The following is a 17,992-nucleotide window of genomic DNA, read 5'->3' as shown; positions in this document are numbered from 1 at the left end:
GCCCCGGGCCGACCTTGCTTCTTTGACAGTTTGCAGCTCGCCGCCGTTTTTTTGTCAGATAACATTTTCTGTATTGAAAACCTGTCTGCTGACCTCAGTCGCACACATCAACACAAAAGCTTGCACGAGTGTCCCCTAAAGACTTTCAACCATTAGCGTTCATGTTTTCCTGATGGACTGCTGCAGACTTACCACATGAGGGGATGGTGCTGTTCGGACATTTCTGCAGGACATGATGTCACGCTGCACTTCTGAAATGAAGAAGGCCTGCGTTCAAAATGTGTGATTGGCTTTAAACTCGTCACTGAAAATATTCTGCAATAATGTATTGGTGTATGTCAGTGTTATTCCAGGAGGATGAGGTCTTGGTGTTTTAGACGTAGCAGATCCTGATGAAATAACTCACGAACTTCATGAGGACTAACAGAGTGGGAAGGCATTTGTCAGGGCAGCCGCACAGATAACACAGGATCCGAAGTGCTGCTGGAAGGTGAAGGTCATCCTGAGGGCTGAGCTGCGATGGGATTATGTACACTGACCCAGATCTGATCGGACTGTCACACATCCTCAGCTCTCCGCTGCAGTTCCACAGTCAATGTTTCAGTTCTGGAGACCAGACCAGATCAGAGTCCACCATCTCATTGTTCCTGAACTCAACAGATGTGTCCAGAGAGTAGGGAGGACATTTGTCAGGCTGTGATCAAAGAGCTTTAGACTGACACAGGATGAGCAGCGGCTGACTCAAAAACCAGACCTGCAGGCCCCCCAGTGGTCAGACCTGGTGGATGCTTCTTCAGTGGAGAACTTGGATGCAGGTTCACATGTTGTCCCTGAGAGCATTTTCAAAGTTTGCTTCTGTGGTTCAGGGTTTTTTCTATGGAAACACATGTGTGTTTGGGGGGGGGGGGGGGGGGGGGGCAGCTGTGGCCAGACCTGCAGGGGTCAAGGAAGGCAGCAAAACTTCATCCTTAGAACTCGGATTGAAACAACTGTTGCCTAATCCCATTGTGCTGCGTGCAGCCCTGGGGAGAGGGGGAGGGAGGGAAGGGACGCACAGATGGGACAGGCTGTCCAAGTTGACCTGATCCCCCCCCCCCTCCCCTCGCAGTCTCTATCCCTAATCTGAGCAAAACAGGGGGAGGGATGAAGCGCCACCGCTCCCTCTCTTCTGGCAGCGCCTGACAGCGAAGCACTGTCCCCCACCAGGCTGGACTGAGAGCGGCTGAACTGGGGCTCATGCTGGGGGGGCTCGGCTGTGGGAAGCCTTCATTTAATCCAGCCTGAGGAGGACCACTGTGGACCACTGGGAGTGCTGCTGCGAGGATGGCGTGTTTGCTCCAACTCTGAGACAAAAGCTGAAGGTTCATGGCCAAATGTAGGGGCGTGCTGGCCGAGGAGAAGCGCTGCGGGGGGGGCGGCATGTCCGCCACGCAGGAGATGAGCCGCACCAGTGTCTACAGCTACTTCCTGAACATGGTGGCCTATCAGGTGAGAGCTTTAAGTCAGAGACTCACTGATTTTTGTGGATATGTGTGTGTGTGTGGGGGGGGTGCTTCAAGTCTTTGGAGGAAGAAAAAGAAAAACTTGCTGTGTTTGTTCAGCAGAGCGGAAGATGTCTGCTGGTTGTTTAGAGATGATACGAGAAGCTTCAGTGGTTCCATTTACTTGTGTCCTACATGACAATTCTTGTGGTGCTGTACTCCAAAACACACTGAGTTCATTACACAAACTCAGTGTGTCACTCTAAAGCATGTGTTAGTTTCAGACACACAGCATTCCTTGATGATGACTGAAATACTTGTTCTGCAAACTGAACTGACTACAGAACTGTTAATCACTTGTGACAGACAAACACACTTGTTGTGTTGCTCTTGAACACTGTAAAATACGGAGCCCGTGACCTGACATGGTTAAAAAAAAAAATTCCGTCGTTCCCATGAAATAATTATTCACGTGATGAGTCACTCATTAACACGGATGTGAGCAATACTTGGATTTACAGCAGATACCTTCACATTTCTGGTTTAGAGCAATAATAAACTACATTTTCCATTGCATCATTGATGCTTCCATTGACTATAGCGAGGTGATTTTTACTCTGGGCGGCTGGCTGGACGACAGACACAGAGCCGGAGCGGCATCGCTCCCTCCGCTGCCGGCCGGACGTTCTTTAAGTTTTACAAAGAAAGTAACGCAGAAGTCCTGTAGTGAAAGGACAACTACCAGACAATGTGTTTGTAAACTAAGTGATTAGTTTTAAACTACAAGTACTCCGTCATGTATAGCAGTAACTTACACAACAATACTCTCATCCACTTGAGTTACTTAACAGCACTGTGTTTCTATCAAACACTTGAACAGCAACACATTCTTGTTACTCTCAAAGCTAATCACACTTGTGCCTATGATCAACCACACAATCAGATTATCATCATTAAGAGCTGTTGTGTTAAGCATTTAGTGGTGACGACACTGCTGTGTTTTTCTATTATCCTAACATTTATATCAGCGGTGGTTTCATTGTTGTTTTGTGACCGATACATTGAATCTGAGAACTGGAGCGAGTGTGACGTCATCTACAGAAAATGGCCTACTTTCAGTTCCAACCAAATGAAGTCAATTCAGTGGCCATTTTTTGGCAACACGGACGGCGCCAAGTTGGAACCAGAAATCGTCAGTAAGTAGTATTTGGTCTGGGCTTCTAAGGCAGCCTCTAAAGACAAGACGGAGTGAGCTGGTAGGAAGGCCGAGCCCCTTCCTCTGAAATAAGACTAAAAAGAATCTGTCAATCAAACGTTCAGCGAGAAACCATCTACTTTTATTAAGGCATCTGATTGATCAGTTTATGACTTGAATATTTTGGGATGAAGAAAAAATTTCCAGAAAAAAAAGAGGATTATCAAAAACATGTTAAAAAAGGTATCAGATCAAGAATGGTTATTCTGACCAATAGAATGACTGAGTTACAGTTGTTTATTTCTCTATAGAAGTCTATGTGATTTTGGCTTCTTGGAACCAGCGGGTACGTTGGAACGTTGGGGGGGAGAGGTCACGCAGTCCAGTTCTCTTTTACAGTCAGTGGACCAACATGGGATGTATGTTACAGATTAAAAATTCACGTTTTTTCGCTTCAACTGAGTGACAGTTTCTAATGGCGTTCCATGGCTGCCATTAATTGAACGAGCGCAAAGATAACTGAGTGAGTGGATTCAGGAACTGAGTGAGTGAACCTTACAGCCGCGCAAACGAAATGCCAAACGAGCAATCCCGCATTTTACAACTGCACTGTTGCCCGCTGCACTCTCGCTGCATGCTCGCTGAGTTTCGAGAAATGTTCAAGGGGTGTGTTTGTCACTTGGTGGCGGTAACCTTTCTGGTTGATCTGATAGGCCGAAATTTGTATGTCAAATCCGGTGACGCAGCGGGGCGGGACTTTCATTTATTAGAGGCTTTACTGGAAGAAAAACAGTGGATGTAACGTGGATTAAAATGTTAACGAAGAATAAAGAACAAGGAAAGAAAGTAAGTAAAGAAAGCTATAGGTTTTTTCTCATGTGAAAATCACTTTATTAGGTAAATATACATGTACACTTTAGTTAGCCTGAGACAGAGCTACTATACAACTCAAAGTACAGGAAGCATGTATTAGCATGCGGTTAACCTTACAAATCCTTGCGCAGCTGTAAGGTTCGCTCACTCAGCTCAGTTATCTTTGTGCTCGTTCAAAAAATGGCAGCCATGAAACGCCAAAGTTTCTGATATTTTACATGTGGCGAGAAATTCTTGACACCACCTGATCTGTACACAGAACTCCATCGGTTTCATTGCATGACCAGCATGCGCAAACCATACGTCGCTTCCTGTCTTTGCTAAATCTGACAATTGACAGAAGACATCACAATTCCAATCATTCCTCTCAACTCTCACAAGCATGAACGTTTTGAAGATAACAAAATTAAACCAAACATGCAGAAAACTAAAAATTTGTAATGATGCGCAAACATTTTACAATAAAGACAATTCGTTCAATCAGCGGATGGCGGGATCCTCGGTCTCGGTCAGAGACTGAGAGCCTTCAAACTTGGTCAGAGTTTGAAGGCTTGAACATAACACTGCGGAAGAGGCATCTATAACCCTTGTGCTATCTTAGATGACCCCACCCTTCCATTGACGTGTTCTCCCTACCATGACAAAGGTGGATAAAGGTGGAAAGATTTCATGTAATCCATGGACACCAGTGAAGATCACAAATCATTGAAGAAAAAAGGTTCAGAGCACTGTCTAGTGCAGTGTTTTTCAACCTTTTTTGAGCCACGGCACACTTTAACCTTGACAAAAATCCCGCGGCACACCAGCATCCAAAAAAAAGATAAATAAAAGAAAAAAAAAGAAAAAGCTCATAGTCTGTATTGATCTACAGCCCCTCTGCAATCTCACGTGCATTTTTGTGATAATTGTTGCAGAAAAAGCTGGAAGCTGCAGCTGTTTTTTACTAAAAGATGTATTAAAAATTAAGTCAAGATTCAAAAACTGTTTGATGTGTGTTCGTTGTTTTAAGACGTTAAGAGGAGAGACTCATTGTGCGCTAAGACAGTCACTTTAATGCATCATGGGAGATGTAGTGCCGTTAATGCGCCGACCGCAGAAAGACCAGCGTCTTTGAGCTTCATTGTTTTGTTCACTTGTTCCACAGTCTGATACCAGATTCTGTGGAAAGCTACACCGCTAAAGACGAGCTTTAGCTGGTATTTTTGTTGGAACTGAGAGACTTTTTTGCGCTAAATCGAAACAAGGAAGTGAATACTTTAACCACTTCTGATTGGTCAGACTGATGACATGTGATTAAGCCTTCAAGAATGATTGGTGGAGACAGTTAAAGGGGCGGGACTTTTCCTTACACAGTTATAGCTGCAGCTAAATTGCAGGACCGTGATTCTTATCAAAGTGTCTTTAATAGAATCATATAAACACAAAGAAAAAATAATTTTATGATATTTCATATTCTTAACTTCTCAGTGTTTTATCAGGGCCTGTTTGAATGAACAAAGAGCTGATTTCCTGGAGATGTTAAATGTTTTTAGATCAGTTAATGAGGGCAATTTTCCACGGCACACTTGACCATCTCCCACGGCACACAAGTGTGCCGCGGCACACTGGTTGAAAAACACTGGTCTAGTGGGTCTAGATGACCCAACTCCCAATGTTAAAGTGCCTAGGATAGCACAAGGGTTAAAGTGGGAGTGAAGCTTGTGGTACAGACATGGAGACGTGAATACCTATGTTTTTATAGAGCTCTTCGTAATAAATAAACCTGATCAAATCAAATCAAATCAAATCAAACTTTATTTATAAAGCACTTTTCATATAAAAATATAACACAAAGTGCTTTACATTAAAACAACAAAATATAAAAACAAGCAAGCATTAATAAATAAATAAATAATAGGGCCCCCCTCCCCGTACCTAGCCCCCCACGCCTTTCACACCTCCCACTCTCTAACTGATGGGAAATGACAATGAAAAATAGGCTGTAAAACATATGCTGAGCACAAAAACAGGATGCTGGAAATGCTAATAATTGGAACCTCCCCCTCTGTGAACAGCCACATAGACAGCCAAATGCAACATCACAGGCGGGGACCACTCCACCACAGCTAAGCGGTGATGCAGGTCCCCACCCAGAGCCGCAGTGGCTGAACAGCAGCCGTCCCAGAGGGAGAGGTTCCAGCTGAGGAAGCACCGGAAATAAAAATGAATAAAAATGAGAATCAAAAAGTAAACATATTGATAAAAACGATAAAACATTGAAATAAGGTTAATTAAAATAACACGTTAAAAATCAGGTTCAAGTTCATAAAACAAGATAAAATGGATAAAGAAATAAAATAAAAATAGAAAATACATATAGATAAATAACTGAATAAATAAATAAAAGTAGTAAAATAAATAAATAATAAATAAAAATTAGCTAAAAGCCAGGTTAAAAAGATGGGTCTTGAGCCTTTTCTTATAAGCATCAATGCTCTCTGCGGCTCTCAGGCCCTCTGGCAGACTGTTCCATAAGCGGGGACCATAGTGCTGAAATGCAGCTTCTCCATAGGTTTTAGTTTTTACAGTTGGAATGGTTAACAGACCAGTGCCAGAGGATCTCAGGGTCCGCGAGGGTTCATATCTTACTAAAAGATCTGATAAATAAGAAGGCGCAAGACCGTTAAGACATTAAAAACTGTTAAAAGTATCTTTAAATCAATACTGAAGCAATGCAGGGATTTTAAAATTGGGGTGATGTGAGCCCGCCTCCTGGTCTTTGTAAGAACTCGTGCAGCAGAGTTCTGGAGAAGCTGAAGGTTCCTAATATTTGTTTTTGGAAGACCAGCAAGCAGGGCGTTACAGTAATCAATTTCACTCATGATAAAAGCATGCATTAGCATCTCCATTTTAGCAAGAGAGAGTAGTGGGCGGACTCTAGCCAGATTTTTGAGATGATAAAAACCAGTTTTAACCACCTGTTTTATATGGGGGATAAAAGTCAGCTTAGAGTCAAAGATAACACCCAGGTTTCTGACTGCTTCCGAATGACTTAAGGAAAGTTCCTGTAGCTTCAGAAACTGTTTCTCTCTCTTGGCCTCAGGACCAATAACTAAAATTTCAGTTTTTTCCTGGTTGAGCTGCAGAAAATTATTTGCCATCCATAATTTCACATCTAAAATACAGTTAAAAAGTGCTTCTATTGGTCTTGTGTCATCAGGAGACATAGCTATGTACAGCTGGGTATCATCAGCATAGCTATGAAAACTGATGTTGTGGCTCCTGATGACATTCCCCAGAGGAAGCATGTAAATGTTAAAAAGCAAGGGGCCCAGGATGGAACCTTGAGGCACACCACAATTAATTTCATGGACCCCGGAAAAATATGTGTCCATGCTTACCATAAAGCTTCTCTCCATGAGATACGACTCGAACCACTTGAGAACAGTCCCTGAAAGACCAAGACTTTTAAGTCTGTTTACAAGGATCAGGTGATCAACAGTATCAAATGCTGCACTTAGATCTAACAGAACTAGTGCTGAGATCTGACCTGAATCCAAGGCACACCTGAGATCATTACCAATTTTTAACAAGGCTGTCTCTGTGCTGTGGCTCGTCCTAAAGCCAGACTGGTTTATCTCAAAAATGTTGTTTTGTAAGAGAAACTCGTTTAGCTGAATAAAAACAAGTTTTTCTAAAACCTTACTTAAAAATGGCAAGTTGGACACAGGTCTGTAGTTATTAAAAACTGATTAGTTTTCTTGAGTAACGGTTTCACCACTGCCGTTTTAAAGGCAGCAGGAAAAATACCCGTCTGTAGAGAGGAGTTCATGATATTTAAAATCTCACTCTCAAAAGACCCGTAAAAGGTTTTAAAAAGTGATGTAGGGATGGGGTCTAAAAAACAAGTTGTTGGATTAACTTGGGAGAAAACTCGACCAAGTGTTGCAGCTTCAACCAGGTCAAAACTGCCCAGTGCTTCCTCAGGTAAAATCAAGCCAACATTGCCAATAAAAAGGCTTTTCTGTCCTTTTATGATGTTCACTCTGACAGAATCAATCTTGCTCCTGAAGTGGTCTGCAAAGTCCTCACACAATGAGGCGGAGGCTGGCATTGTGTTTTTGTTCGCATTTGAGTTGATTAAAGATTCAACTGTGGTGAAGAGGACTCTGGGGTTATTTTTATTTACAGAAATGATGTTAGCAAAATATGAATTTCTGGTCTGTTTTACGGTTTGATTACCGTAATTTCCGGACTACAAGACGCTACTTTTTTCCTGCGCTTACAGCCTTGCGGCTTATTCAGTGACGCGGCTAATTTATGGATTTAATTGGCGGCCGATTCGAACTCAGTGAATAGTTTGAATTCTCTATCTAACACCAAGCACAAGGCATTTTTATTCAACACACCTCTTAGCAGCCAAACAGCATGGACTAGACTTCAGGTCTTAGACACTTCAGTCATGGTTCAACAAAACGAAACACGCATGCCCGGCCGCATCCCAGAATCCTTTGGGGCCATTAGACCCAACATGCACGTGATCGCCGCTACAATATGATGAAGCTTTCAAGTTAAAAGCAATCGTTAAAAGCAGCGTAAAAAAGTCCACCGTCACCAACGGGTTTGGAAAAGCCGGTTTGCTGCGTGACGGAGAGAACAGCGCATGGAGTGAATTTACACTCCATTTACGGTTTCTAAGGAAACCGTAAAAGCGGAATTTTGCTTTGAAAAACTCACAGCCTCCGTGTGAGCTGGAGACATCTTCTCCTGCTGATTGAGCTGCGGGGCCGATGGCAGTCTGAAGGCTCCCACACGTAACAACGCACCCGCCCCTCATACACAAAACGTACAGTATTAAGTCCGATTGCTTTGCACAGAAACGATTTGCTCCATCCACCGGCGCAACGGGGACGAAGTGCTCCTCCTTGAAGCCGCCCTGGCCAGAGGTGTCGGAGTAGATAGGTAGGGGAAACAAGGAGCGCGCGGGGCGGGAGCGGAGCGCAGAGGCTTCTGAATTCTGACGCACGCGCCGCACTGAGGCGCGCGTATCGCGCTGAGGCGCGCGCTTTTCAGTCGCCGCTGCTTTATTTTACCGTTGTGTTTTCTAACCAGCCCTGTTACTCCCATAACGCTGCTGCGACACAAGCGGAAGGAGAGCTGTACCCGTTCACCCCTCCATGCACTGCTGCTACTTGCTCATTCTTAAACACGTACAACAGAATGGCGAGCCGGGCGTTGGCCCCGCCTTTAGCCCCTAAGACTCATGGGAAATGTGGAATCGCGGATGTAAATTTCCTCATTATAACTGAGGGATGTAATGTTGATTATATGGTTACTGTTTGTAATTTTATGTTAGATACCTAGATTGTCAATAAGTAAAAAAAAAATGAAATAAAAACACCATAACTGAGGGACTTGTGAACAGAATATAGGTCCATGCTGTTTGACAGATGTCGATACACTCAAATACGTGACCCAGAGGCAAAACTGGCACCACCCACAATGTGCTAATGAATTGCACTCACTCTGGGATGCTGGACGTGATCTGTCAGGATGACAATATCACCTAACACATGCGCGGCTTGTACTCTGACGCGGCTTGTGTATGTATAAAAGCAGTCAAACACGTGAATATGGGTGGGTGCGGCTTGTAATCGGGTGCGCTTTGTAATCCGGAATTTACGGTATATAGTTTTAGTTGGTTTTGGTAGTCAAGTAGCGTTTCTTCACCGTTCTCACAGAGGTCTCTTGCTTTATAAAACCAGTGATGTTAAAAAAATCACCATCACCATCCGTGTCTTTCATGCATTGTAAATGACATAAACTCAGACACCGCTCCAAGTAGCTCCTCCCACAGCTGGCCGGGGCATCAAGCTTATGAACACTTTTTTGGACAGGCGGTGAGCAGCCTAAGGAGAGGCGGCCAAGGCCAATTAGTTCCGTGAATCGCGTTTAGTGTGAACGCAGCTTAAAAATGGAAAATCATAGAGAAAACCAAAACAAAAGTGGTTTATTAAATATCACATCTCTGTTGTCAAAAGGTTTGGTCTACTACAAAATGTGGTGAAATTGTCAATGGACTGGATGTTTAAGGAGTGGCAGTACATTTTTAACCAGATATGGAGCCGAGGGATTCGAGAGAATTTTGTGTCTCTGTAACGGGGTGCAGGTAGTGGTCCAGATATGATGCACGGTAAGTTTAACTGTTCGATATGATTAATGAGGTGGATGAAAATCAGCCTTTAGTCTCACGCACCGGTTCAGTGGTTGACTCGTACGGTTGCTGTGGGTTTTTGGGTTGTCCAGGCCTAGATAGGAGGGACTCTATCTTAAGAAGAGCGCAGGTGAGTCTTGCAGTTCCCTTGTGGGGGACATCATGAAAATGGAACAAACCATTGTCGTGCGTGGTTGTTTCACGATACATTTGTAAGGAAAGTGTCAGTTACATGTACCTGTGACGTACGGGTGATGCTGTCATATGAAGCCCTTTACAAAGCTCTCAAGTTGTTAGTGGTGGGAAGACTGGCTCCTTACTGAGTGCGCCCAGTGCTGCACACACTTGATATGGAAGTGCCTGTAAGATGCACCCAAAATGTACGCTCTGATTGTCTAACTCCCTCATTTCTAACAGTCAGGCTGAAAGCAAGACATGCACAGGGGGGGCACACCTTCTACTTGAACACTACTGGGCTCCCTGTGCAGTGCACAGCGTTCAGGGGGTTGAAGAAAATGAGAAATCTGTAGGACACACCTCCATCTAACTACTTTACTTCTACTTATCCTTATGTGTTGCTTAAGTATCCACTACAACGCCTGCAGCATACCTGCAGAATGCACAACATTTTCGCCTCGTGGGCTCAAAGAGTGGTCAACGACCATAACATTTTGTGCAGACCATCTATGTGCCCTGTAGAGGCTTGCCCATTTATCACCCTCAGGCAGCCCGTATCCACCTGTAAGGCAGTTATGGCTAACACATTGACTCAGGTAACAACACATTTTTAATATATATATTAATATATATAATATTTTTTTTTTTATATTGCCAACATATTTAGTCTGACTCAGGTAACAACACATGTGGTGTCACATGGATAATATTTTACAAATACGGTTGCCAGTTTAAATGTGGGGAAAACAACTAAAGGATGGCAGTGATCACCTGCCAGTATCTGCAATAATGCAACTCAATCCAGAGACAAGACCTTTCAAAACACAGAAAACATTATGAAGGAAAATAACATTACAGTCACTTCAAAAGGAGCTGCAGCTCAATTAAGGCATATGTTGATGATGGGGAAGTCCAGTTGTGCCTTAATAAATCACCTGAAATCCAAACCAATCAGTATGAAGCTTCGATTTCCACTCTGCTTTTAAAGCATTCTTGAATTTCTTTTCCATTGACAATATAAGTGAATGTTCAAGTTTGTTTAACAAAGATATTTGCTAGTGATAATCTTGTTTTGTAGTGGGTACTGTGTAGTCGGAGATTTGGAGACAGTTGGACTATGACTTAAACCAAACAGTAGTCTAAAGGGGCCTATACCATTCAAAATCTACTTCTTTGAGCTTTTTAGTGTTTTATATTATTAATCACTCACTATAAACAACCTTAAAGCAGTATTTTGATTCGTTCACGCATTTCTGAACATTCCTCTAAATACCTGCTCTCTGAGTACCAGCCCCTCCCAATCCACAAAAACAAGTGGGTCTTCACCTTGTGACATCACAAAGTGGGGAACAGCCCCTTCCAGGAAGAGTCTGCACTGTCAGCACCACCGCCAGACAAACACCCACTTTCTCCATGGACCTAGCAGTGATTGGCTGAATTCTTTCCTTTTAAATGCACAATAAACACATCTATCTTTGCAAAAGTTTGGATGTTGTTTGTTTTCATGGGAGAAACGCAGAGACGCTGCCGAGGCCGACTCTTGGATGACATCATGAAATGATCATAAGGAGAGAAAGGCAGTGCCTAAGAGATGGAGTCGTCTTACTTCCTGATACCAGGTCCCATGTCCATGTCTTTATCTACATGAACTCACATGTAGATAAAGAAACTGGCAGATCTAGTTTCTCTGCATGGATTCATTTCTGATCCATCCTGGTCCCAAACAGAATCTCAGCATCTTCATCTCTGCTGTCTCCAGCTCTGCTTCCTATCTCTGCATCAGAGTCTCTAAACCAACAACATGGCTGCTCTCATCACAGTCTTCTTCACCTTTCCTTTCATTCTTGATGACACAATAGTCACACTTCACACCTGAAACCTTCTTCATCCAAAGGGTCAAGGTAGTCAAGATGAAATGAAACAAAACAGTTGATCAACATTTCCAGATCAACTTTGGACCAAATGTTTTCTAATGCGATATGTGCAATTATGATCTATAGACATGGGATAATCAAATACTACACAAAAGTATCAGAGACTCTGCCGAATAGAGGAATTCAGAAAACTAGGATGCTGCTTGATAAGGAAAACACACTGTAGAACTGTGTCTTCGCTGTCTAACTTCTAGCTTAACGCCACTGCCGCGTGTGGGAGGAGCTCCTAGCTCATGTTTTTAGCCTTATCGCTTCATGGAGCAGTGTCTATGTTTATCTTGTTTACAATGCATGAAAGACACGGATGATGTTTAGAGATCAGTTTTATTTATTATGAAGAGTTCTACAAAAACATCAGTAATCACGTCTGGGTTCATGAGATCATTCAGAGATTCTCCCGGTACCGGCAGCTTCACTAACTGTCTGTCTGTATGACAGCCTCTTCCACTGTGTTTCTATGTCTCTGTGACACAATTTGAATGTTCACTGTCCCGCTTAATCCAAGAGGGGAAAATAAAAACAAAAACATTTTATTATTGTCTCTATCAAAAAAAAGAACAATATCACCAAGTCAAGGAGGCCCGAGCAGGCTTCCTTCTCATCCAGCAGCTCTCTATCTGAGAGCCGCTGTGGGTGCGACGCAGTGACGTGCAGTCAGGAGAGGCAGGTGAGGCACAGCCTCACCTGTCATTATGGGAAGAAAAGAGAACAAATAAATTCAATTATTATATTTAATCAGTAAGTTGTGCTTTGCGGTCATTTTCCATTTAAATGTACCATTTTTGGGTGTTTTTTCTTTTCAAAATCGCTGAATTTCCGCATTTGCCGTTCAGATACTAAGTGACGTGCGATGAGGCACCAGCCCGCTGAGCCTCACCTTGGATTGCGCAATACCTATGCAGTCAGACGGTACTGCTGTCTCTCTGTATGTCGGTTCAATCACTTGTACTATATGAGCTGAGTTTAAATAATTTAGCAGATGTATATGATGCACAGTGCTTGTTTTTATAAATAACTGTATGTGAGGGACGTGTTTCTTGTGCTGAGCGCTAAACGACGGCGAAAAAGCCGCTGGGTGAGGCCAGCAGTTCTCGTGCCTCATGTTGCAGTTCTCGTGCCTCATGTTAGGGGGCGCCGGTGAGCCCTGAGATTATGACGCTAAAAAATACTAGAAGAAGTGATAGGAAGCGGCAACTCATTTTCTTCAGAAGGAGCGGCGTATGGACTTTATTTACAACTAAAGGTAAGACGATAATAACGTTTGTGCTTTTTTCTATGCTGCAGTTTGTATATGAAAAAAAACATGTTGAAATTATATTTTAAACAAAACGTTAACTGTTGTCAATCAAATGGTGAATAAGCTACTCAGTTATTTATACTCATGGTTCATATGTTTGTAAATCTGACTGATGACGTCAGTGCCTCACCAGCCATTAACCTCACCGCACGTCACTGGTGCGACGGGCTGGCGACCTGTCCAGGATGTATCCCGCCTTCGCCCAGCAGTAGTCGGGATGGGCTCCGGCCACAGCGGGTTAGCAAAAAAGCTGGAAGTTTAGGACAAAAATGCTGGTATTGGATGTGTATTCTACCCACTGTTTGATTCACTGAAAGCATCACATGCCCAAAGCTGAGTGCCTGATTGGTAGATGCAATGCGAGTTCAAATATTTGAACTCTGGCCACGCCGCTCAAATCGCATCGCAGGACGTCAGATCGCATCTGTAGTTAACATTGAAACTGGCTGCATCTCAATCCCGTTCGGTGTGAACGCATCTTTAGGGATGAATTTGCTGGTAAGATGTGGACACGGGAACGTAATCCCAAAATCAGAACGGGCCAAGGTTCTGAAAACATAAATGTCATGTCTATGGCTCTGCTGGACTGTTCCTTGACGAAAATCTCACTCAAACTTTGTGAGTTTGACAAAAACAACACAAAGTAGTGACAGATTACCACTCATGGAAATCCCATGTGTGTCATCCACCACATGTCTTCAGGTCATGCAGGGACTGAAAGCAGTGCTTGGTTTGGGATCCCTGATTCCAAAGCTACTCAAAGGACAATGGATGTCAGTTTCCTGTGCATATTGTGGAGAGTTTGCAAAAGAAATGGGCTTCAAACACCATTTTTCAGTCCTCAACTGCCATAAAAGGCTCCACCCCAACCACTGGGAGTAATGAGAGGTAGGAGTAGGACCCTTTGATCCTATGATCTGAGGTTGGCTGCCTTATCTCTACGCACATTCAAAAACAACATCTCCTTCAGTCAACGGAGATGCAGCCATGTGATTTGTCAACTCTCCTGTCAGTCACTCCCAGTTCTTTCCTCAGCCAATCACATCATCCTCCAACCCTAAGTGCGCCCTTCTCCCGTCTCCCTTCTCCTCCTGACTGCAGACACAGTTAATTTTCCTTCTTATGTGATCCAAAAGGACTCGAAGGCTGCATTTGGGCTGTTTTGAGGTCTTAGTGAATGTTGTATGTTTTCGCTGGTTAATCCCCTCCCTGCCTGCAGCAGTTTCCCTTGTGGAAGGGATAATCCTGCATTACGGGCCTTAAAGTAGGACATGACACATCGTAATTTGTTGACATCGTAATTTGCAGTGAGAGTAGAGAGCAGGTGGAGGAACAGCTAGAGAGGTGGAGGTTTGCTCTGGAAAGAAGAGGCATGAAGGTCAGTCGTAGTAAGACAGAATACATGTGTCTGAACGAGAGGGATCAAGGTAGAAGCGTTAGGTTACAGGGGGCTGAGGTGAAGAAGGTGCAGGAGTTTAAGTACTTGGGGTCAACAGTTCAGTGTGATGGGGAGTGTGGAAAAGAGGTGAAGAGGCGAGTGCAGGCAGGTTGGAGCGGGTGGAGGAAAGTGTCAGGAGTGTTGTGTGACAGAAGAGTGCCAGCAAGACTCAAAGGAAAGGTGTACAAGACAGTGGTGAGACCAGCTCTGCTCTATGGGTTAGAGACGGTAGCAGTGAGACAGAGACAAGAGGCTGAGATGGAGGTAGCGGAGATGAAGATGTTGAGGTTCTCCTTAGGAGTGACCAGGTTAGACAGGATAAGGAACGAGTACATCAGAGGGACGGCTCATGTTGCCTGTGTTAGCGACAAAGTCAGAGAAGCCAGACTGAGATGGTTTGGACATGTTCAGAGGAGGGATAGTGGATATATTGGTAGAAGGATGTTGGAGATGGAGCTGCCTGGCAGGAGGGCAAGAGGACGGCCAAAGAGGAGATACATGGATGTCTTAACAGAGGACATGAAGTTGGCTAATGTTAGGGTAGAAGATGTCCATGATAGAGTGAGGTGGAAAAGGATGATTCGCTGTGGCGACCCCTGATGGGAAAAGCCGAAAGAGAAAGAAGAAAGTAGGACATGACACAGACACCTGTCTGTCCGTGGCTCAGAGAAGTTTCATCACTTAATTCAGCAAAACTTTGCTATTTAGAGTTTTGGGTTTGTTGCACTAAAAAATAAATGTAGAAAACAAAAAAGAATAAATGTGTATTCCACCATGTGCCGATCAAACCAGCCATCAGAAAGAAGGGCATTGTTTTTTTGAAAATTCACTTTTTCTTTCACTTATTTTTTTTTTCATCGAACTTGTGGGTACCAAAATGATGGGATGGAGAGGAACAGACTGTGCATGGAAAAATACAACCTAATGTGACAAAAACGGAAACCACTGCAATTAATATGACAGCACTAAACTTATCAGTCTCTAACTTCTCCAGAAGCTCCGACATATGAGGCAGGATAAGAAGAGATCTTGTTATTTTTGGTTCAGACATTTCTAAGTATTTTCTTTGTGTCATCGCTCCTTCTCCTCCAACAGTGACAGCAGAAATTCTTCATGTGCATCTTTTCTACTATCTCTCAGAAATATCCATATTACACTGCATATTCATCCATGACAAACATAATGGATTTATGGAACATGTCATTATGACTGATTAGCATGAAGACTGGTTAGAAAATCAGCTGCTTACTGTTACCTGTACAGGTGCGGGCTTGAATGGTGAGAGTCATTCTTCTTTACAGTAATTGGTAACAGTGAAAGTCCCACTCCAGTCACCTTTGGTGTTGGAGCTGTCCAGCCGAACAGTTTTGATCCCGATTCCAGCTCAGAGGCCAGGGAATGTGTATGTGTATGTGTGTTTTACACTCAGTGTGTGGTATAGTATCTATATGTGTGCATTTTTGTTTATGTGTGCGTATTTTGGTGATGTTTTTATAATTGTTAAATGTGTTTTGTGGCTTCTACCTGTTTGTGCTTGTGTTTTGGCTAATTTTGGTCTGTGTGAGTGCGATTATAATATGTGTGCTTATTTGTTTGTGGGTTGCAAGTCAGGGCATGTGTGTGTCATAATGAGTGTCTATGAGTGTTATAGTGTGTGTGTGTTTTGATGTGCGTGTGTCTACAGTGTCTATTTGTTGGATAGTGTATATGACTTCTGGTATATGGTTGTCTTTTCAAAATGTGTGTGTATATTTTGTTTTGTATGTGTGATTTTTATGATGTTTGTGTGTATTTGTTCATAGATTTTGTGTGTGTGTTTGGTATTGTGTATGTCTGTGTATCAGATAATATCTGTGAATTATAGTGTATGTGTTTCTGTTTTAACATAGGTGGTACGGTGTGTGTGTGTGTTTATTTGTGTGTGGTTATAATAATTAAGTTATTGCATGTATTTGTTATAATGTATGTATCTATAAGTGTTATAGTGTGTGCGTTTAATGTGTGTGTCTATTTGTCTATTTGTTCTATGATGTGCATGCCTAGTGTGTGTTCAAGATGTGTACATGTGTATGTATTATTCTGTATATGTGGTAGTTATGATGTATGTGTGTATTTGTTCATGATGTTTGTGTTGTGTGTCACTGTGTGTGTATGTGTGTGTTGTAATACTGTATGCATGTTATGGTGTGTGTTTTTGTAATATGGTATTTGTGTGTTATGTTGTGTGTATTTTATATTGTTTGTATTTTTTTTTACCATGTGTTGGTGTGTTTGCGTGTGTGTGTTCATTATGGTGCTAAATAAACTCACCAGCAGTACCTACTGTAACCACAAGGGGGCAGAATTCTGTGCTCTCATGTCCCGGTCCTAAGTTTGGGGAAATGCAGTCGTGGAAAGACGGCATCCGAAACAGATCAGAGTTGGTTGAGGTTCCAACAACCACCCTGGATGGTGGAAGAAGGAGAGGAGGAAGGTGTGTTCTTCAGCAGAGAGAGGAAAAGAAAGACAGAAATGAAGGACTTAGAGGAAAAACTTTGAATGTAGAGACTTTGACAGGAAAAATAGAGTTGATGGACAGAAGAAAAGTTGATCTTTAGAGTGATCTTCACATGGAAAAAGAGCAAAGCGTATAGATTAGGAGCAGCTTCAAGATGTTTGATCATGGAGTGGAAAGAGGGAAAATCCTGAAGGAGGAGTTTGATGAAAATGTTCTGGATGGGGTCAGATGGGTGATGAGACTGAAAGTGGAAGTTGGTGTGATCGGCTAAAGTGATGAGGGAAAATGGGAGGAAGGAAATTGACGTTTCATCCGTAAAGCAGAAAGCAGGTCAGGAGACTTGGTGGTGGAATGATGAAGATCAGGAGTTTTTTTGAGAGGAAGAGGTTAGCCAAGAAGAAGTGGGACCCTGAGAAGACAGAACATGGCAAACAGGAGAACAGTGGGGGGGGGGGGGGGTAAAGAAGCCCTGTTTGCCTCCCAGTAAGCCTTCCAGGGGGCTTCAGAAGGAACCACAGCACCGAGACCTCACTGCTGACTCTGCCCCCTCCATCTCTCCTCAGATATGCTGCTGCTGTGGACCGGCCCCTTGCTCGCTCTGCTGTGCCTTCTGCCCCCCGGTCAAGTCCTCCACCAGCACGCGGGTCATGTACACGCTCTTCCATATCCTGAGCTGCGCCGTCTCCTGTCTGATGCTGTCGCGCACCGTCTCTGAGCTGGTCAGGGAAAATGTGAGTGCAACATTCCACAAGGGGCCGTCACTGATGCAAAGAGGAATTGGCTTGTATGGTGTTTACAAAGTTCCAGACGTCCCGCATGCTCTTGTCCTCAAGGTTTCCTCTCAATCTTTTTGCTCTGTTCCTCTGTGGCCTCTTAAAATAAATTCAATTTTTAATATAACTTTATT

At 43.3% G+C, this 17,992-nt stretch overlaps 1 protein-coding gene across 2 annotated transcripts in view; it reads left to right on the top strand.

The window, feature by feature from the left end:
* serinc4 (serine incorporator 4) overlaps positions 1-17,992 on the top strand; it is a 37,821-nt gene that overhangs the window by 4,185 nt on the left and 15,644 nt on the right. The window contains exons 1-2 of one of the 2 annotated variants that reach the window (XM_023951917.1): positions 1,162-1,488; positions 17,649-17,816. In XM_023951917.1, coding sequence (XP_023807685.1) covers positions 1,366-1,488; positions 17,649-17,816 — 291 coding nt within the window. In that variant the 5' untranslated portion in view covers positions 1,162-1,365. Of the gene's footprint in view, positions 1-1,161; positions 1,489-17,648; positions 17,817-17,992 lie in introns of those variants that run through there. The other variant, XM_023951918.1, reaches the window with a different exon arrangement.

Source organism: Oryzias latipes, chromosome 3, assembly GCF_002234675.1.
Source record: "Oryzias latipes chromosome 3, ASM223467v1".
In the NCBI taxonomy this organism is placed as follows: domain Eukaryota; kingdom Metazoa; phylum Chordata; class Actinopteri; order Beloniformes; family Adrianichthyidae; genus Oryzias; species Oryzias latipes.
The sequence above is the reverse complement of the archived record's forward strand: the minus strand, read 5'-3'. Positions and strand labels throughout refer to the sequence as shown.